The sequence below is a fragment of the Melanotaenia boesemani genome, chromosome 18, assembly GCF_017639745.1.
Source record: "Melanotaenia boesemani isolate fMelBoe1 chromosome 18, fMelBoe1.pri, whole genome shotgun sequence".
Taxonomy (NCBI): domain Eukaryota; kingdom Metazoa; phylum Chordata; class Actinopteri; order Atheriniformes; family Melanotaeniidae; genus Melanotaenia; species Melanotaenia boesemani.
The window spans coordinates 22467110-22485428 of NC_055699.1; the positions used below are offsets into that span (position 1 = coordinate 22467110).

Sequence of the window (18319 nt, forward strand, 5' to 3'; positions counted from 1 at the left end):
AGTCGTGATATAAAATTAACAGAAAAAAATCATTAACTGCCGTAATGGTGTGGGGGTAAAACTTTAGTAATCTTCGCAGCCACCTTCAAAGACTGGACTGATACTTTGGACTTGGATCTTTTCACCATTCTGCTTCATCTTTTTTTTTTTTACACTGGACTTTCGGTGTGGAGTTTTCACGTGATCCCCCTGGGTTCTCTCCAGGTTCTCCGGCCTCCTCCCACCGTCCAAAGACATGCATGTCAGGTTAATTGGTTCCTCTAAATTCTCCCTGGAAGTGAGTGCGTGTGTGAATGGTTTGTTAGTCTTTGTTTGCTAAGTGATGGACTGGCGACCTGTCCTGCCTCCTGCCTGCTAATTACTGGGATACTTTCTAGTTTCCCCGCAACCCTGAAATGGACTAAGTGATATAGAAAATGGATGAAGTAGTTTAATAACGTACGGCTGTAAATGAGACAAGCAGACCCCCCCCCCCCCCCCCCCCCCCCCCCCCCCCCAAAAAAAAAAGAGACATTGACTGAGGCACATATTCAGTTTTATTGCTGTGGTCTTTATTGCAGCTGGAAGAAGGTAGAAACAATTTTTTCCTTTGTCTGAATGTGATCTTAGCAGCTGAAACCATCCGACCACTAGATGGCGTCAGAGTCTTGGACTTGACCAGGTGGGTCTCCCAGAGTCCAGCAGCAATTCTCTGCTCTGTGTCTCAGCATCTCTGCATCAGACGTAAAATCTTCTGAATGTTCGCAGAGTTCTGGCGGGTCCTTTCGCCACCATGATCCTGGGAGACCTGGGAGCCGAGGTGATCAAGGTGGAGAGACCAGGTGAGTTCGCACCTCGTTTCTAACTGGCTGCGAGTGAAGGATTGTGAGAAACCTGATGGTTTTTGTTGGATTGGTTCAACAGGTGCAGGCGATGACACCAGGGCCTGGGGTCCTCCGTTTGTTGGCTCAGAGAGCGTCTACTTCCTGAGCATCAACCGGAACAAGAAAGTAAGTCTGAGAGTCCAGAGAACACCTGACGAGCCACGTTACAGGTGACAGTGGAGGAAAGACGTGTTTTGGAGGATTTGTTTATGAGAATGTGGCTCTTTAAGGATTATTTCATGTGGGCTTGTTGAAAAATAACAAATAAGATTAACACAACACTGATAAACGGGTAATAAAAATGTATCCTGGGTGATACATTGACCAGATAGAGGTATAAAACAGGGATAATCACTATCCCCATAACCTATACTCTACCGAGAATCAATAACATAAAGGTAATAAATACTCATTACATTTTTTAAAATGATTGTTACTGATTCATTCACCAGTGTACGTGTGTTTTTAGGTCAATTTGTCAGCATGTGCTGAGAGAGGTGGCATCAGTAGTTTTGTTACCTGATGGTTCATCTGATTCTGACGAAGAAAGTGTGAATAATTATATTGTATTGTAGTTTGTATTAGTGACTGGGGGGGGGGTTTCACGTGAAAAGTCGATGCAGGATGTATCGGACTGGACTGACCTCCATCATGTGTCAGAAGTCGGATATCTAGGTTATCTAGCATAACACTGATGTAGCTCCAGAGAGAAGATGTTTGCTTAAATACAGAAATAAGACGTTAAAGTTATTCAAAACCACATTTGCTTCCAGCGTTTAGTACATGTGAATAACTGGTATTCACTTTTTTCTCTTTGAGTGCAAAACCCCAAAGAGAGCAGCTAATGAATTACTTACAATATGTTTTAAAAGTTTACACATTAAATATTTTTAAAAATTTAAAAATGTTAAACTTATGCCCTAAATGGACAACATATTCTAAGAGATACAAACTTTAAAAGGAAATTTCAAGGTCATATATATATAAAAAAAAGATTAAATTGTCTTATTTTAGCCTGGAAGCAGTAAAAACAACAACAATTATTATTATTATTTTTCTATGTGCTTGCCTATTTAAGGGAGCTTGGTCAGTAAGAACTTTACAGAACAATAATCAGGATGTGCTGAAGTCCAGTCTGGTAGTAAAAAGTCCTTGGGCTAATTTTGTGAATGAATGCGACATTGAGGACAAACGCTGAGACATTCCCGGCTTTTCACACTGGATGGCTGAAAACAGGCCGTTTAGTGATCATGCTGCAGTGGATCAGAACCACTGTGGACTCTGACCAGGGAGAAGAAACTCGCTCCTCCAGCTGGTTTCTGGGTAATGATTCATCCTGCAGTAGGATGAAGAAAACTTGAAGCGGACTTTCCTTCTTGGTCACATGACCAAGATAAAATTTCAGACCTTTGGGCTCCTCGGTCACGTGTGTCCTGCAGCCTCTGACAGCCATGAAGGTGTAAAGTGATGGAGTATTGAGGGGGTGTGGAATCTGTCCACTGCCCAGTCTTCTGTTTTTTCCTGACAGGAAGCTGCAGTCAAATGTTTGTTTTGGTTTATTCAGATATGATTCATAGTTAAAACTTAAAGTCAGTGTACACAGTTTCATCTGATGCTTGATGGGAATCAGAAACATCAGTTTAAACGTGATGATGAACTTTGTGTTTTCAGAGTATCGCTGTGGATCTGAAGCACCCCAGAGGAGCGGAGATCATCCAGGAGGTACGACAACCTGGCAGCAGAGAATCCGGCCTTAGCAGGGGCCGCCATGTTGGATTTTATCAGCATCATTTAGAGAGCGAGACCACAAACAGTGAGGTGGCAAATGTTCCAGAAGAAGCAGCAAAATGTGATCAGAACAGAGATTACATGAAGCATCAGCTTAGTCTGGACTCCATCACAGCATTAGACCTGGTCCTGGTTCTGATTACACTCAGTCAAATGTCTTCACCTTCTTCTTCATCGTCTTCATGATTGTTCACATCCAGGCTTCACAAAGCTGGAGTCGGCTCTGCTGACACGACTCAAACACTGCTGTTAGAAAAATTATGTTTTTTTTTTTCCCCACAAAAAAAATCATCTTAGTCTTAAGAGACGGCTGCTGAGGAGTACCGAGGAGGACTCTGAACATCTTCCTCCCTGTAGTCATCTTCACTGGATCTGACTTTGTGGTGAGATGCTGTAGAAACATGGATGTAGCATCACTTCTGAGTTTAAATGGATCCATTTACATAACTGTTACCGACTCGTTAGGAGGCAGATTTTCTCTCTGACTGACTGTTTCTATCAAGCCGAAATGAACACTTCTCTGATCTGACTGTCTCAACAAGGATGGAGTAACACGTTCAAGGTGCAATTAGAAATACAAGAAGAACATAAGAATGAAAAGTTACAACATGCTAGTATTTACATGGAAACAGTTAAAATCTCTAATTTTTACAGCTATGGATTAATATAGGTTTAGTACATATATACACACATAAAAACACCACAGCTGTACCTGTGTCGTATACCTGTTTTCAGGTTTGGAAGCACAAAGTGAAGCAGTGGTTTGATTTGAACAGGCTGATAAAACATGCAGAGCATCCTGCTGCATACATGACCGAACCAGAGCCCGGGCTTCAGCTGGACCACTCCAGTCTGAGGCCCAGTTGAGACCCCAGATGCATAAATGATGACGCAGTTTCAACTTCTGCCCCACCAGTGCAGACGGGGTAAAGTAAGGGTCTGTTCCTGTAGTTTGGCTTCATTCAGCAGCAGGTGCTTCTTCCTCACACGACGTCATGAAGCTCTGCTCTCAGATAAAAATCCCAAAGTGCTTCAACATGAAAATCCAGAGCAGCAAAGAGAGAACAAAAACGGACCTTACAGACTTTATGTGCAACATGTCAGAAAATTCCTCCCTAATACAAAGAATAAAAAGTCTCTGAGTGCAGGACTCAGCAGAATCAGTGCAACTTTCCACCTGTGAGATTTACTGAGCAGCTTCAGCATGCAGACCTGTAAAAATGTTCCGGTTCAGAGCCTCGCTGCAGCTCGGTGGTCACTGATCACGACTGAAGGCTTTTCTGTTCCGACTAGTAGAATAAAGATGATTCTGTTCAGGCTTTGAAATATTCCTGAAGCAGAAAAATCCACCTGGAAGCAGCTGTTTGTAATGAAGATATGAGCTGTCAATCATTAGTTGGATTGAGGTAGCAGCTGCTTCTGTACTCCAACACGAAGTGTTTCCATAACAACAGGGTGTCAATTAAGCTTAATCAGCTGTTTCCAGCCTGTAGATCCTGATTTTTTAAAAATAATTTTTAATCCCCATCTTGTCCCATCCAGCATCACTCAGAAAGGTGGTCTGGGTGGAGCTTCATGAAAATAAGTGTTATTCTTTATTTTTAAATTAGTTTATTGAATTTACATCAGTCACCAGTTGGTTTAAGGTAGATTTGTTCAGCAGCTGGTTCTGAATCCCAGCATGAAGTGTTTCCATAACAACAGGATGTGCATCAGCTGTTTCCAGCTTCAGCAGAAATAACTAATGGTGTGTGTGTGTGTGTTGTTTGTCAGCTGGCAGGAGTGTGTGACATGCTGGTGGAGAACTACCTACCAGGGAAACTCCATCAGATGGGTTTGGGATACGATCAGCTGAGCAGAGCGAACCCTCGGCTCATCTACTGCTCCATATCAGGTACCGACCACCTCCGTAACTTTCTGTGAGACTCTGAAACACACACCTGCTTACATCACATCAGTGTAAGTAGGTGTGTGTGAAGCATCTCCATCAGGATCTTCTTCAGAGCTCAGAATCAAAGTTTAAGGTCAATCATTTGTTGATGTTGTAGCTATGGAAACAGAGGTCAGATTAAATCTCCTGCAGTTCCCTGTTTGAACCACTAGATGAGGCTGGAGTCCACAGTAAGGACAGACGACCTGGGTCCAGTTTCAGGTTCCTCAGGATGTCTTGCAGAAAGCTTGAGCATAATGTTTTTATATGTTATAATAGTTTGTTGTCATGCGATGACGGCTGTGACTCGAGATAAGTTTGTTCATTTTTACAAGACAATAAAAAAAAAAATCATAAAGCATTAAAAGCACAGGTGGTGGTGCAAGTCCAGCCAACATTTTACATGTAGAACAGGCACATTTAAAAGTTTTATCATTCTTCAAAGATGAAAGCGTATATGTACTGAGGATATGACAGCAGTGATATCATTTACTTCTACCGGGGTCCCAGGATCATTTCAGGTCACCAGATCATAGCAAAAAAAAAGAAAAAAGAAAAAGCTTTTGGGCATGTGAGTGCCTCATCACAGCTTTTACCTTAATCCACCAAAAAACACTTTATCCTCCTTATGTATGAAGTTTCTGACTGTTTGGAAGCCTTATATATCACACAACTAACCACTCAGAATCCTCAGTCTGAATAAAAAACATAAAGAATCAAAAGAAATTACTTTAACCGGATCATCTTCAGTGTCACATGTGTCCCAACCAATCAGGGCGGTTTCCTGCGCCGGTGTTTGACTCTTCCTGCCATATGAAATGATTCCTTTCTGGGAAAATCTGCGTGTTATCCGGAGTGAAACCCACACCGTTAACTGTCTCAAACACATTCATTATAAACGTGTTTACTCTTCATTTTCAGATTTCATGAGAACATGTAACTAAACAAGAGTCTCATACAAACACATGTCAGACGTTATGAATGAGCGACTGTGTTTAATTGCTCACCGAAGCCACAGAGTTCTTCCATCTGTTCCACCTGATCCGACTCGGACTAAAGGAATAAGAGAGTTTTAACAGAAATCTTTTATCTGCCTCCACCTGTGTGTGCAAGAGCTTCTCATCTCTGTCAAGGCTTTATTTAAACTGAGGTTTACGCTTACTGTAGCGAGGCGCTGTATATTTTCAGTACTTCATAATAACTGAATTATGGTTGAATTTACATCTCTGAGATGTAAACTGACACTTAATGAAGTCGTTTAATAAACAAGAGCAGATTACTGTCGTTTATCAGAGGAAAAGCGTGAGTGTTGTGGTTTCTAGATGGATTATTATCCATGTTTTAATGGAGATGGATGAGGGAAGTCACAGTCTGCAGCTCCAGCTTTGAGAAACAGAGCCATACTCTAGGTTCTGTCCTTAAAGTTAAATTAATATAGTTTTTTAAATAAAATCCAAAAGAATCAGAATTTTATTTATTATTTTATTTCCAAGCATTTTATTTGCAAAAAAAAAAATAATGTAACTAAAATGCTAAATAATTTAGAGAAAACCTGCATGACTGCAGATTTTCTGTAAAGTTACACAAAACATGCAGTCATGTGCTGTTATCCAGAACACAGCAGCAGTCGGTTTGCACCGGTTCGTTTCTGCCATCGATCCTGACTGCGACAGAAATGTGTTTCAGTGGAACTTGTTGGTATTGTTTGATGCAGAAAATGTTGTGGCAGAGATGCGTCAAGAAGTGGATGCAGGGTGTGACTGGATAAGCTCAGTGCAGTATGTGAAAATCCCCTATATGTAAAATGTGTTATTTTCCCCCTTTAATAAAATAAGCTGGTGCTGTATTATACTTCATTGGAAAGCCTAATTATTCACCTTTACAACCAGGTATAATTTGTAAGAATTGTGCTTCTTTGGAAAGAGCAATACAGCTAAACGTGTAGGTAGCGCCCTGCAAAAACCTCCTAATATTCTCCTGTTTGTGTTCACTCTTGTTTTGAGCTTCAGGTGTGTGGCAGTCACAGATGTATGACTGGCACCTGACTGATAGACAGACCTATCAGAAAGAGATTGTGGAGCCAGCGGTAATCCCATATATCCATAATCTGGGCTCTAACTCCATCCTCCAGAGCCAGGATCATCACAGAGAAACTCCAGGAGGATGAAATGACTGCAACTGTGGATCCAGACCTGAACTCAACTGATCACTTGTGGGATCAGCTTGGTTGTGGTGCAGGTGCCAGAATGAGCAACACAACTACACTGGTTGACTTTCAACAACTGCTGGTTGAGGGATGAGATGCCATCACACAGCTAAATGTGACCAGGCTGGTGACCAGCGTGGGGAGGAGGTGTTGCTCATTTCACAGAAGCATGATGTTTATTTCTGTATGAGCTTTATATCAAACCATTTCTTCTCTTTATTTCTGATTAGAGATCATTCCTCTGACCCTAAACCATTAACCTCTTTTATCTTTGCACTTTTCAATTTTTTTTTTTTTTTGTCAGTTATATTTTTTCTTATATCCGTTGGTACCAGACGTTCCGTCAGCAGGACATGACAGATAAATATGTAGTTGTTTCTGTCTCCCTCCCAAGTACCTGCACATGTTACACACCGATGGGAAGCTAACATTCTTGAGATTTGAATAATTCTAGGCTACAGTCATAACTGTAGATTCAGTAAACACTTAATGCTAATAATAATGGATTATTCATACACTGGAGGTAGCAACACTGGAGGTAAGGACAGTGGAGGTAAGGACAGTGGAGGTAAGGACAGTGGAAGTAAGGAGAGTGAAGCATTTTGCCCAAGATGACTGCACAGTAGCACATGTAACAGGAACAATTACATCAGCTAGGGTCCAGTAGATGTAGTCCAGTATAAATACGTCTTTTATCCATAAGTAACCATTTTAGGGGAAAGTTGCAGGAATTTACCGGGCTGATGCAGCTGGTCTGTTTTGACTGTCCATGTTGGTTTAGATGAAGTGCTGAGTGCTCATAACTCCTCAGTTTCTGTATTTATGGTTAAACATGGGACACAGAGATCAAAGAAGTGTCCTCAGATTTAAATATCTGTGTTGGCGGAGTGTGTGGGTGTCAGTTTAGTGTTGATGTGAAGCAAGCAGAGGGTCTGAACTCTTCAGGAAATCAGTCTGGTTGTTTAGTTAGACTCCACTTACAGCTGGAATGTAGTTTTCCTGGAAGAGTTTGATTCCCACTGCGTTTGGTCTTAGGTCCAACCAGCCCGCCAGCACCGAGGCAGTAATCTGTGTGTTTGTGTGTGTGTGTGTTCAGGTTATGGGCAGACCGGGCCTCAGTCTCAGAGTCCAGGCTACGACTCTATCGCCTCTGCAGTGTCGGGGATGATGCACATCACAGGTCCAGAGGTCAGTTTGATCTGGTTTATAGGTACTTTGTCCTCCTCCTGATGGGTTTTGTTGCTTTAGGATGTCGAATCAAACCAGTTCATCTTTAAATGTATTTGTAGTTTGTAAGAGAAACAAGCCATGACTCCATGTAAAGCTGAAGGCAGAATTAGCATAGCCTTGCTAATTCCCAAAGTGCACCGCCTCTCCTGCAGGACGGAGAGCCGGTGCGTCCAGGTGTTGCCATGACTGACCTGGCAACGGGGCTGTATGCACACGGAGCCATCATGGCCGCCCTGCTGCAGCGACACAGAACAGGGAGAGGAGTTCACATCGACTGCAACCTACTGTCATCACAGGTATGAATACAAATAATACACAGCTCAGGTACAAGCGGCCAATCACCTCACTGTCTGCTCCACAAGACTGAGACTTAAGTTAGATTTGAGCTTAAACAACTCTGTAATGTTTGCTTTTTTGTAACTTATTTGAACCTTTAGAGCAACTTTGTTGTTGCTCTTTTACCTTTTTCATGTTACCACATTTATAAAAGCCTTTCCCAGACACACCAACAGACGCGAGACCCACACATTTAGCTGTGTTGCTCATTCCACAGAAACATCTTCCTTACTAATTATACCTGGTTGTAAAGGTGTCTAATCAGGTTTTCCAACAACATTTAATACAACAGCAACTGGTATTATTAAAGAGGAAAAATAATTGACCAGACACATATTTCTTTTTCTTTTCGTGCTTAATTACACAAAACAGGTATGTCTGATAGAATGAACTAATAAAGAAAAACAACAAACATAAAGGCACCAAATAAAAAACAAACAGTGTGAGGGTGTTGAGGTTTGTGATTGACCTCTTCATTTAATTCTATAAAATGAATTAAATAAAACTTTAAATCTATTTTAGTTATGTTAGGTAAAAATATCACTTTTATAACAAAGAGTTGCATGGTAGCAGCAAATCTTTAACAGTGGACATAATTATTAAAATGAGGTTGAAAAACAACAGGGACTGAAAACAAACAAGATGAAGGAAAGAGATGTACAAATAAAGAAAGCACAGACTAGAATAAAATCCCAAATTATTCCATTTTGTACCTGAACAGGACACTTTCCTTTAACTCCAGCTGGTTCCTAGTGCTGCATTCAGGGTCTGTTGTAAGTCATCTGACTGCACAAATAAGCAAAATATCATCAGGTGGTGGGTGTCCTGATGTTTGTATTAAAATCAACTTGGATTAATAACTAACCCAGGAAACCTGCATGTATGCACACAAAAATGCTGATTTATCCCCAGAGTTTAAACAAATGCAGAAACTAATCATCAGGGACTCTAAAAGGGTTGGGACCGGGAGTCAGTTTGGACTCTGAAATGTTTGAGATGCTTGAGTGTGTTTCTCTGTCAGGATGTGCTGTTTGTGTGACAGTGTTGCTTTTAAAACTGTGTTTTATGTGTCTGGTTAGCTTGTTTTTTTACCGCTATGGCCACCACTGAGTTAGATTAATCAAAAACTTTCTGGTCTTTTAAAGAAAAAAATAAGTTTGTAGTTGAGTTTAGCATGAAAATAGATAAAAGATTTGATCACTTTGAAAATGTTACAGCACCTCAGTCTGACAGAGTAGAAGAAGTCTGAACTCTTCAGGTGGATAACAGACAGATCGGTGAAAGACTGAAAATGAGACCAAACGTATCAACTGAGGGAATGATTGAGATAATCGATAGAAGGACGATGGATGGATGAAGGGCCAATGATAGAGGATGATGGATAACAAGCGGATGACAGATGGATAATAAATGTATAAGTGCATAATTAATGGATGATAGGTGGATGATAAATGGATGATAGGTGGATGATAAATGGATGATAAATGGATGCTAGATGGATGATAAATGAATAGGTGCATAATTAATGGATGATAGGTGGTTGATAAATGGATGATAAGTGGGCGATAACGGGATGATTATTTTATTTTATTTTATTTATTTAACCCCCAAACAGAAAAAAACCCAACATTCGTACAAAAAACATCCATTTTAGGCACAACACCAAAAAGTGTAAAACAAGTGTAATAAATAAATAAATAAGGGGGTGTTATTAAAGGTGTTTCTATTTAAGGTGTGTACTACCAGATTCAGAGTCTCCACCCAACAGCCATCTGTAAACTAACCTTACACCCTCGTCATTCACCGTCACGACAACAGTTTTACTTCACTTGCATGAATGAGCTGTATCCATGAGCAATAATTAGTATAAACACTTTAATATGTGAGTGGTTAGAGTCAAATTTTATTGTGTCAGCATGCAGAGACGTTGAATGTGATCTGATTCTGATTAACAGGAAAGGAGCCGCCAGGCTTCTTAATTATGTTTGCTCTCAAACTATTATTATCTGATGAAAGCTGTTTGAATTGGTTCTTTATGAAAGATTCATATCCAGCGGTGGTCTGAAGGGTCTCCACCCTGTAACAGCTGGAGAACCACAGTTGGTTTCCAGGTACTGGGATAGACGGTGAAAGAGAGGCTCAGATTAAACACAAAGAAAACTGGCTGTGGTAGGAAATAATGAGGAACTTCTTTATCTCATCAGAACTCTGGGTCTTTTTTTCAGTCTGGGTTCAACAGAAGTTTGTAGATGTGTGAGATGGAAACAGATCTCTGTTAATTCACTTTTTCTGGGATGTTTTCTGATAGTTTAACTCCAGGACGAACCTGTCACAGCTCAGTGGACGTGTATCTGCTAACAGAAACACTACAGGAGGTCGGTGCGACCGTATTAACTGGTTTGGCTGGGGGACATTTTTGTTATCCTTTTTGTTTTTCCCTCCATCATCATCATCAAACCACAAACTGACATACAGCTGAGTGGAAGTGGAACTTTAACACTTCCACGTCAGGTTTTCCTTATTATTGATGGGAAAACAACATTTTTATACCTGTTTAATGTAGTTCTGGCTTGTTCGGAGGCTAGAAATAAAAACAAAAAGACAACATAAGAAATAACACTAAAATCCAGTAAAATAAACTTAATAACCTATTTATAAACTAAATTTACTTACATCCTGACAGGAAGTGACATTATTCTCTTGTTTTGTGAGGATATGAACAACCTGAACATAAAGGTTTCTGGTGTATTTGTTGAGTGTGTGTTCACTGGTGCAGCACACAACCCTAAAAAGCTTCAAAGCTCCGTCCTTCATCTTTTCGCTGAGCATCCCTCTGACAGTTTTACTGCAAAGCTGGAGCAACTTTAAAAATGTAGAGAAGCTGCTGCGTTTCAGGTTTGGGACTCTGCTCGATATCTTCATCCAAACGTAAAAATCCTGGATCCAGATTACAGAAAAAGATCTGAATCAGCTGAAGGAACGGTGTGTCCAGAGCTTCGGTCCACAGAGAAAAACCTCAGCAGCTATTTGCCTCTGAACTAAAACTTAAAGTTTTTTTTGTTTGCTTTTTTTTCGTTTTTGCTCTATCATTTTCCCTCATCCAGCACTGCATTTATGTTTTGAACACACCTGGAAGTATTTATAGTGACTGATAACCCCGAATAACGTTCAGCTGTCCTCGTAGGAACTTCTTGAATGAACCTCAGAATCTAACTGTTGAAAAGCACATGTCAGGAGATGGGAACAGACATTTCCAGGACATTAGAAATGCAGTAAACAAAGTGGAGAGTGTTAATGATCATCAGTAATGTGTTTGAGAAATATGTCCCCTGAAAACTGGATGAGACAAAAACTGGTCAGGCCAAGAGGCCGGCAGCAATGCTGAAGGAGCTGCAGGAATTCCTGCAGAGTTCTGCTTGTGTTCTACAATCCTCCATATGTCTGAACGGAAGACAGTATAGCAGGAGTGGCCAACGTCAGTCCTCGAGAGCCACAATCCTGCAGGATTTCCATGCATCCCTGCACTGGCACACCTGACTTAAACTAATGAGTCATTGTGCTGATCCTTATAGGCTGTTGGATCCATTTAATTTGACTCAGGTGTGTTGGTGCGGGGATGCATGGAAAACATGCAGGATTGTGGCTCTTGAGGATCGACGTTGGCCACTCCTTCTGTCATGATCAGCAGGAGGACCCAAGGAGAGGAATACACGGTAGGTTAGAGACGAGTGTTTATTTACAGTAGTGAAATGTGCAGGCAGGTGAATCCAGTGTCAGGTGAGGCAGGCAGGCAGGCAGGCAGCACAAGTCCGGTGGTTGGTTCAGGGTGAAGAGCTTTGAACAGAACAAGATACCAGTTAATATACAGGATACGGGTTTTCAGGCTTGGATCTGTGCCGAGCTGGTTACCACATGAGAAGTACGATCCAGCGAAGACTAGATGTGATCCAGGAGTATTTATGCTGTCATCTGTTAAATGGAATGAGCCTCAGCTGTGCAGCCTAGATTGAAGACGCCGCCTCTCCTCCGAATTAGGAAAGGAGCGGAAGCCTGGCAGGATGCTGACACCTGCACTATAGCATGGTGGTGAAAGCATCATGCTTTGGGCTTGTCTTTCTTCCATTGGACAGAGGGCTTTATTCAAGGTGGAGGGAATATGAAAAAGAATTAAAAAACAATAAGAAGAATTTAATTTAATTTAATGAGAATGTGATCCCCCATCATCCTTTGATGAGTAGAAACAAAGGATCGGGGCCAGTCAAAGTTTATTCTGTCCACCTAAAGTCCCGAGCTACAGTAAACCCGATAAAGCTGCAGGTTGATGGTGAGCTGCTCTCCAGCACATGTGTGGGCAGAAGGAAGCCTCACCTCCATCATCTGATGACACCCAGATTAACAGCACTCTCCTCCCTCTGCCAGGTTTCCTGCCTCAGCCACATCGCTGCTAACTATCTGAACGCTGGGAAGGAGGCGAGGCGCTGGGGGACGGCCCATGAGAGCATCGTACCGTACCAGGTGAGCCCCCCCCCCCCCCCCCCCCCCCAAACCCCCCCCCTATGTCTGTCCATCTGGTAAACTAAGTAAAAGACTCATTGATAGCATCATACAAAACTGCTTCATCTTAAAAAAAACTCCATCATCAGTTTATTCAGCAGAAAATGGACTCGTTATAACAGCTGTGTGGAAATGATTCGCTCTGTGGCCGTTATTAGCCACCGGATAACGATTCAATGTTTGCAGAGAATTAAGCCCCTCATTGCCACTGTCCGGTTTAACAAACCTCTTTAGCTATCAATTAGCTAAAACCTGGGGTCCTCTACATGCTTTTTCTAGGTCGGACAGAGATTAGAGCTGCAGATGCATCAGTACAAAGCGATAGTTTTATTCATCCTGAAGGTGGTCTTTTTTTTTAGGTTAACCTAAATCTTTTTATGTTTGTGCCATCTTCATTTATTCTTCACACTGATTATTCAGCATCTTCACAAATCTGTCATTACTGTGACTCCAAAAAAGTTCAAATAGACCTTAGAATCGTAGATATATACTCATTACATTGTAGGTATGCAATTTCTGAGCATTGGCCTTAAAATAAGCACCTTAATATTTCTTTATTCTTTCAAGACCACAAAAACAACATATGTATATCATTAGAACACCATCTTGACTGGAAGTAGTTTCCCTGTGAGGGCTGGGATGTATTCCCATCCAATAGAGACGCATTGGAGACTGTTGGACAGGACTTAGTGTTTTATATGTAAAAATGATATTTTTAATGGATGTGTTTCTCATATTTAAACTGGAATCTTGTGCTCTGGATGGTTAATTGAATGTGGAGCAGTTCTGGCTCTGTATCTGTGATGATGAATGTTGTAAATGAAGATTGAGCTGTGGGTAAGACTCTGAAAAGCACCCCAGCTCCCGAACTTCCGAACATTCACAGCTTTTTAATGTTCAGATATTAATGCATCGAACTCTTGTGCCTCCGCTGCTCAGTTGTGAACGAACCAGGCCTCATGAGGCTCTGTGCACATAAAAAGTTCTGTTTAATCATAATTATTTTGCAGTTTGCGCTGAAATGGATCGGCAGGTTTCCATGTGTCTGACAGTCCATCTTCAGAGAATATGAAGAATCTGTGAATAATCTCAGAAGATGAACGTGGTGGAAGCTCTGAGTCAAATTAGCACAATTATACAACAGTTAGAGGTCATTAGTGTCCCGCTGTCTGTATGGAAGTGATTCATGTCTGCAAACCCTCTGATCAAACATGTTTTGAACTCCTCTGAGCCGCAGAAAAACCGACAACATGTCTCCTCTCCGATGTTTATGTGGCTTCTGAGTTTTTCAGTTTTCATTTTTACAGATTGTTGCTTCATATTTTAAAACGGATCATCATTCACACACAGATAACTCAGAGTTTCCTGCTGTTGAAAGCCATATCAAAGAATCCGCCAGTTAAATTCCCTCTTGTCGTTGCTCATTTTTTAGCTTATTAAAAACATCTGAGACTCAAGTTAAACACATTCCTCCCTCGGCTTCTCTGTGGCGTTGTTAAAGCATAAGTTATCTGCTTTCTGCAAAGCACAAACATTCAGAGCACGCAGGGTTGTCGGCTGGACTGTTGCAAGAAGAGCAGGAATATCCTGCACCAGCCTTCAGACTACGTTACAGATCTGATAAAGCTGATGTCTGAGTGTAGCTTAAGGTTCGGATGATGCTGCAGGAACAAGAGTTTTCCTCCATGCATCGCCACTGACTCCGTTTATACCTACTTCTGACAGCAGGTCGCCAGTCCATCACAGGTTTAATGGATACATTTCTTGTATTTAAGGATAGATTCTTGGGATGTAGCCTGAGTGATCATTTACCTGCCAGTACCAGGTTGGACTGTTCCTTCATATCTGCCTTAATTCTTGGTGTCATAAATTCAACAAGATGACGGAAACATTCCTCAGAGATTTTGCTCCATAATGACATGACAGCATCACACAGTTGCTGCACATCCATGATGAGAATCTCCCGTTCCACCACATCCTAAAGCTGCTCTGTTGGATGGAGATCTGGTGGCTGTGGAGACCGTTGGAGCTCATTGTCATGTTCTAGAAAGCAGTTGGAGATGACCTGATCTTTGTGACATAGTAGCCATCAGAAGATGCTACACTGTGGTTATAAAGGGATGGACATGGTCAGCAACAATACTCAGGTAGGCTGTGGTGGTTAAACCAGGCCAGGTTGGTATTAAGAAAATATCCCCCACACCATTACATCACCAGGTTATCCTGGCAGATGGTCACAAGTAATTCTTTTGCAACTTCCAGTCAGAACTATAAAGACTCGAGGCAGCCCTGTCAACTGCACTAATGTGATTTCACCAAGTGAAACCTCGGGCAACCTTTTATTCAGCTCCTTATGATCCCAACCAAAGGTTCACATTATACTTTAAGTCTTTTCATAAAATCTTTGGCTCACTCTCCCTTTTTTATGGCTTTACAATGAGTCCTGAAATAACCTCAGTCAGTTTATGATTTAAACGACTGGAACAACCAAAAACAGCATAAATGTAATGCATTTTTCAAGAAATAACATGATCATTATACACACTCTGGTCTACATTAAGCTATTACACAGAGCTGATGAGGCGGATGTGATGTCACCTGGATAAAAGCAGGTGTATGAATCTGAATTTGTACCATCAGACCTAAAGACAGACAGACAGCCAGACAGAAAGTAGAAGTGTAGAAATACAGAAGTGCTTTTCCTTTTTCTCTCTTCTTTTCTGTATATTTCTCATCCAGGCTGAAGTTATTTTGGGCGAATGAACATTTTAATCTGCTTTAAATGGAAACAATCAATGAAAACAAGAAGTTCTCCACATTCACAGTCCTGTTTCATATCAGAGCCTTCAATCTGCTTCACATTACCGACTGAGCCTGAGGAGATGTTACTGTGGTATTATGAGGTTCACATGTGGATGTGCACATTAAAGCGTCACACACGCACACGCTCAGATAAACTATCAGCTCCTTCTTCTTCTTGGTGTGAATGCAGCGGCGGCTTCATTCTTGTGGTCACAGCCGCAGCTTTACTGTCCGACGCTCGGCTCTGATGCTCATGTGAACCGCCTTACCCACAATGCCACGCTCCCTCCCTTTCTCCCTCCTCCTCTTCCTCAGCCTCCTCCAGGCGCCGAAGATGAAAGCAAAGCAGACGGGTTCACCGGAGATCATGACAGTCGAAACAACAGAATTAGTGGTGTTGTGGTTGAAGCTCTGGGAGAAGGATGATGGAGCTGAAGGAGGCCTCCTCCTCTTCCACTTGAGCTTTTCATGCTCACATCTTGATCCCCCAAAACTGAGACATCCACCGTGTCAAAGAGGAGACACATGAGGGAGTCAGAGCCTTCAGATGGTTTAATGAGCTGATACAAGTTTTCAACAGAACAGGCAGAAAGACTAAACAGGCTGGGTGTTTGAAACCTGATGAAGCTCCTGTCCGACCTGCACCACCACTTCCCGTTAACCTGCACCGCTTCCTGTTTACCTGCACCGCTTCCCGTTAACCTGCACCGCTTCCCGTTAACCTGCACCGCTTCCAGTTAACCTGCACCGCTTCCCGTCAGACCTGCACCGCCACTTCCCGTTAACCTTTCACTGCTTCCAGTTAACCTGCCCCCCTTCCAGTTAACCTGCACCGCTTCCCGTCAGACCTGCACCGCTTCCCGTTAAACTGCACCACTTCCCGTTAACCTGCACCGCTTCCCGTTAACAGGCACCGCTTCCCGTTTATCTGCACCGCTTCCCGTTAAACTGCACCACTTCCCTTTAAACTGCACCGCTTCCCCTTAACCTGCACCTCTTCCCGTTAATCTGCAACGCTTCCCGTTAACCTGCACCACTTCCCGTTAATCTGCAATGCTTCCCGTTAACCTGCAAGGCTTCCCGTTAACCTGCACCGCTTCCCGTTAATCTGCACCACTTCCCGTTAACCTGCACCGCTTCCCGTTATTTTGTACCGCTTCCCGTTAACCTGCACCGCTTCCCGTTAACCTGCACCTCTTCCAGTTAACCTGCACCGCTTCCAGTTAACCTGCACCGCTTCCCGTTAACAGGCACCGCTTCCCGTTAATCTGTACCGCTTCCCATTAACCTGCACCGCTTCCTGTTTACCTGCACCGCTTCCCGTTAATCTGCACCCCTTCCCGTTTACCTGCACCGCTTCCCGTTTACCTGCACCGCTTCCTGTTAACCTGCACCGCTTCCAGTTAACCTGCACTGCTTCCCGTTAACCTGCACCGCTTCCCGTCAGACCTGCACCGCCACTTCCCGTTAACCTGCACCGCTTCCCGTTAATCTGCAATGCTTCCCGTTAACCTGCAAGGCTTCCCGTTAACCTGCACCGCTTCCCGTTATCCTGCACCATGTCCCGTTAATCTGCACCACTTGCCGTTAACCTGCACCGCTTCCCGTTAACAGGCACCGCTTCCCGTTAATCTGTACCGCTTCCCATTAACCTGCACCGCTTCCTGTTTACCTGCACCGCTTCCCGTTAATCTGCACCCCTTCCCGTTTACCTGCACCGCTTCCCGTTTACCTGCTCCGCTTCCTGTTAACCTGCACCGCTTCCAGTTAACCTGCACTGCTTCCCGTTAACCTGCACCGCTTCCCGTCAGACCTGCACCGCCACTTCCCGTTAACCTGCACCGCTTCCCGTTAATCTGCAATGCTTCCCGTTAACCTGCAAGGCTTCCCGTTAACCTGCACCGCTTCCCGTTATCCTGCACCATGTCCCGTTAATCTGCACCACTTGCCGTTAACCTGCACCGCTTCCCGTTATTTTGCACCGCTTCCCGTTAACCTGCACCGCTTCCCGTTAACCTGCACCGCTTCCCGTTAACCTGCACCTCTTCCAGTTAACCTGCACCGCTTCCCGTTTACCTGCACCGCTTCCCGTTTACCTGCACCGCTTCCCGTTAACCTGCACTGCTTCCAGTTAACCTGCACCACTTCCCGTTAACAGGCACCGCTTCCCGTTAATCTGCACCGCTTCCCGTTAACCTGCACCGCTTCCTGTTTACCTGCACCGCTTCCCGTTAATCTGCACCCCTTCCCGTTTACCTGCACCGCTTCCCGTTTACCTGCACCGCTTCCCGTTAACCTGCACCGCTTCCAGTTAACCTGCACCGCTTCCCGTTAACCTGCACCGCTTCCCGTCAGACCTGCACCGCCACTTCCCGTTAACCTGCACCGCTTCCCGTTTACCTGCACCGCCTACCGTTAACCTGCACCACTTCCCGTTAACCTGCACCGCTTCCCGTTTACCTGCACCGCTTCCTGTTATCCTGCACCACGTCCCGTTAACCTGCACCACTTCCCGTTAACCTGCACCGCTTCCCGTTAACCTGCACCGCCACTTCCCGTTAACCTGCACCGCTTCCAGTTAACCTGCACCGCTTCCCGTTAACCTGCACT

The 18319-nt window shown here is 43.2% G+C and overlaps 2 protein-coding genes across 6 annotated transcripts in view; one reads left to right on the forward strand and one right to left on the reverse strand.

The window, feature by feature from the left end:
• The window catches only part of LOC121628724 (NACHT, LRR and PYD domains-containing protein 12-like), a 2607341-nt gene that overhangs the window by 981638 nt on the left and 1607384 nt on the right, over positions 1–18319 (reverse strand). The window lies entirely within an intron of this gene.
• sugct (succinyl-CoA:glutarate-CoA transferase) overlaps positions 1–18319 on the forward strand; it is a 106819-nt gene that overhangs the window by 644 nt on the left and 87856 nt on the right. For 4 of the 5 annotated variants that reach the window (XM_041968059.1, XM_041968061.1, XM_041968063.1 and 1 more), the window contains exons 2-9: positions 610–661; positions 748–821; positions 904–989; positions 2535–2585; positions 4425–4545; positions 7884–7975; positions 8170–8313; positions 12773–12868. In XM_041968059.1, coding sequence (XP_041823993.1) covers positions 610–661; positions 748–821; positions 904–989; positions 2535–2585; positions 4425–4545; positions 7884–7975; positions 8170–8313; positions 12773–12868 — 716 coding nt within the window. The remainder of the gene's footprint in view (positions 1–609; positions 662–747; positions 822–903; positions 990–2534; positions 2586–4424; positions 4546–7883; positions 7976–8169; positions 8314–12772; positions 12869–18319) is intronic. The other variant, XM_041968060.1, reaches the window with a different exon arrangement.